This window comes from Mizuhopecten yessoensis, unplaced genomic scaffold, assembly GCF_002113885.1.
Source record: "Mizuhopecten yessoensis strain PY_sf001 unplaced genomic scaffold, ASM211388v2 scaffold10973, whole genome shotgun sequence".
Lineage (NCBI taxonomy): Eukaryota > Metazoa > Mollusca > Bivalvia > Pectinida > Pectinidae > Mizuhopecten > Mizuhopecten yessoensis.
Genome location: NW_018408814.1, coordinates 218197 through 221786, shown reverse-complemented (window position 1 = coordinate 221786; position 3590 = coordinate 218197). Strand labels below are relative to the sequence as shown.

Here is a 3590-nt window from a genome sequence, read left to right as displayed (position 1 = left end):
ATTCAACTAGAACGTCTAGGGTTACCGGTTCGACCCTCAGCGCACGTACTATTTAATTCCTATTACAGATTGGCGCCGTTATTCCCAGCATAAGTAACCTTTTAACGGGGCTGATTACACGAGGACTTGTTCGCTCCGGTTTATCATCATTAGAAGTGTGTACTATATAATCTGTACATGTTAACTGTGTTCACAGTAGCCGGAACACAATAGCGATGACTATTATTGTCCTTTACGGTAAATCTTCTGACAATTTTTTTTATTTGGTTTAAATGAATTCATTCAGTATCACTAGTTTCTTGTTCAACCATAAAAAACACATTTCCGAGTATAAAGCGACATTTTGTCGTATTTAAACCTGTGGCTTGATAGGCTGCAGCACGGCCCTCGAATATATGCTACATCTACCGTGCTCCTCGCCATAGACGTTAGGGCGACCAGCCACATGTTGCAAGGCTCGTAAAATTATTTCAATAACAATTTTACGACATTTGTGAAGAAAAGCGGGCGGTCATTGTAATTGCCCCAGTCACGTGACCTCGAACGAAGACAATATCAAAGGACGACCCCATTACACACACACGGGAAACGATTTAACACAATTTTCAATAATTATCTCGACTTCCCTTTGTGCGTAATGGACATAAAATCACGGTTAACAATAGCATCTAAACATCCCTAGCGTCAGAATCAATTGTCCCTGCCCAGGTGGAAAATGCCCGGAAGGGAAAGGTAACTCTGACTGAATAGTCGTTTAGGTGCTAAACCATAAAGTGTGTCAGGCGGTCGACATCATTTTAAATATGGGAGTTAACTCTTGTTAAATTTAACTCCGTAAAGGTGACATACCATCCAGTTCTCATCTGTTATTGTTGTACGCCGCTGCAGCAAGTACTGTCTAATAATCAGGGGAGATAACCGACCTATCATACCATAAACCGGACCAGACAGCCTGGGTATTTTAAAGGTAGAGCAATCTATGGAGGTGTCAGACAGACCATACGGCTGTAGAAATCGCTGTGAACCTTTAGACACGAGACAGACTTTCTCTATAAAATACTCACACACAATGTGTCGGATAAACCACCGGGACAGACGCTCGTCTACAGGCCGACACAGAGAAGGCACACGTGCAGTGTCGTCTACAGGCCGACACAGAGAAGGCACACTTACAGTGTCGTCTACAGGCCGACACAGAAAAGGCACACTTGCAGTGTCGTCTAGAGACCGACAAAGAGAAGGCACACGTACAGTGTCGTCTACAGGCCGACAAAGAGAAGGCGCACTTGCAGTGTCGTCTAGAGACCGACAAAGAGAAGGCACACGTACAGTGTCGCCTACAGGCCGACAAAGAGAAGGCACACGTACAGTTTCGTCTACAGGCCGACACAGAGAAGGCACACTTGCAGTGTCGTCTACAGGCCGACAAAGAGAAGGCACACATACAGTGTCGTCTACAGGCCGACAAAGAGAAGGCACACATACAGTGTCGTCTACAGGCCGACAAAGAGAAGGCACACTTACAGTGTCGTCTACAAGCCGACAAAGAGAAGGCACACTTACAGTGTCGTCTACAAGCCGACAAAGAGAAGGCGCACTTGCAGTGTCGTCTAGAGACCGACAAAGAGAAGGCACACTTACAGTGTCGTCTACAGGCCGACAAAGAGAAGGCACACGTACAGCGTCGTCTACAGGCCGACAAAGAGAAGGCACAATTACAGTGTAGTCTACAGGCCGACAAAGTGCAGGCACACGTACAGTGTCGTCTACAGGCCGACAAAGAGACGGCACACGTACAGCGTCGTCTACAGGCCGACAAAGAGAAGGCACTCTTACAGTGTCGTCTACAGGCCGACAAAGGGAAGGCACACGTACAGAGTCGTCTACAGGCCGACACAGAGAAGGCACCCGTACAGTGTCGTCTACAAGCCGACAAAGAGAAGGCACCCGTACAGTGTCGTCTACAAGCCGACAAAGAGACGGCGCACTTGCAGTGTCGTCTAGAGACCGACAAAGAGAAGGCACACTTACAGTGTCGTCTCCAAGCCGACAAAGAGAAGGCGCACTTGCAGTGTCGTCTAGAGACCGACAAAGAGAAGGCACACGTACAGTGTCATCTACAGGCCGACAAAGAGAAGGCACACGTAGAGTGTCGTCTACAGGCCGACAAAGAGAAGGCACAAGTACAGTGTCGTCTACAGGCCGACAAAGAGACGGCACACGTACAGCGTCGTCTACAGGCCGACAAAGAGAAGGCACAATTAGAGTGTCGTCTACAGGCCGACAAAGGGAAGGCACACGTACAGAGTCGTCTACAGGCCGACACAGAGAAGGCACACGTACAGCGTCGTCTACAGGCCGACACAGAGAAGGCACGCGTACAGCGTCGTCTACAGGCCGACAAAGAGAAGGCACAATTAGAGTGTCGTCTACAGGCCGACAAAGGGAAGGCACACGTGGAGTGTCGTCTACAGGCCGTCAAAGAGAAGGCACACTTACAGTGTCGTCTCCAAGCCGACAAAGAGAAGGCGCACTTGCAGTGTCGTCTAGAGACCGACAAAGAGAAGGCACACGTACAGTGTCGTCTAGAGGCCGACAAAGAGAAGGCACCCTTCCAGTGTCGTCTACAGGCCGACAAAGAGAAGGCACCCGTACAGGGTCGTCTACAGGCCGACACAGAGAAGGCACGCGTACAGCGTCGTCTACAGGCCGACAAAGAGAAGGCACAATTAGAGTGTCGTCTACAGGCCGACAAAGGGAAGGCACACGTACAGAGTCGTCTACAGGCCGACACAGAGAAGGCAACCGTACAGTGTCGTCTGCAAGCCGACAGAGAGAAGGCACACTTACAGTGTCGTCTACAGGCCGACAAAGAGAAGGCACATGTACAGTGTCGTCCACAGGCCGACACAGAGAAGGCAAACTTACTGTACTGATTAAAATTAGTATTGAATCATGTGAATTAAAGAGCAAGTAACTCAAGAAAACGATATATGTAAACAGAGGTAGTATCGTGGTACTGCTATAATTGTCGAAAGCTAAGTCTGCAAACTTATAATTCATGGAGACTTTGTTTAAACTATATCACCTCCTTAAAATTCACTGCTCTTATAAAACATAAACTTTCGTTTATTTTACAACAATTATGAAATGGACTTTATATCAATCTTTCTTCTTGGCTCGGATAGAAGCGCGCAAGGATCTTAAATTGGGAGTAAACCGGAATACCCGGAGAAAACCCCGGCTCCGGTAGGTAACCCGATACATTTTCATGTCCGATCTTCGAACCGAAACCACCCATAGTGGCAAAGATTTCTTTTAACTTTGCCAATGTTACGGGGTTCGATAATGCAAATATTAAAAATGTGTCTTTTGAGATATCATTGAAAATGAAAATACCTTGAGGTTTGTATGATGATTATTATAGCCTGTCGTTAATCCGACTAGGTTCCGAACACAACTTGTTTTTCTCTTTTTACAAAACCCCGCCCCTCCTCCCTCCCCTAACTCAATTACTCGGTAATACCAGCCAAAGTAAACATCATCTTTCAACTCTGCCAAAGTTACCAACATTTATACATGTATATATA

General features: G+C 47.0%; 1 protein-coding gene across 1 annotated transcript; it reads left to right on the top strand.

The window, feature by feature from the left end:
- The first annotated feature begins 215 nt into the window (after nucleotides 1–215).
- LOC110464213 (caldesmon-like) lies at nucleotides 216–2936 on the top strand. The gene is made up of 2 exons (XM_021519314.1): nucleotides 216–237; nucleotides 1096–2936. The coding sequence occupies exons 1-2, from the start codon at nucleotides 216–218 to the stop codon at nucleotides 2934–2936; spliced, it is 1863 nt and encodes a 620-aa protein (XP_021374989.1).
- The last annotated feature ends 654 nt before the right edge of the window (nucleotides 2937–3590 follow it).

What these genes read in the sequence shown, in the direction of transcription:
- LOC110464213 (XM_021519314.1), top strand. Translation starts at nt 216, where the DNA reads ATGACTATTATTGTCCTTTACG. An exon ending in GACTATTATTGTCCTTTACG is followed by an intron (nt 238 to 1,095) that starts GTAAATCTTCTG and finishes CCACCGGGACAG; the next exon opens with ACGCTCGTCTACAGGCCGAC.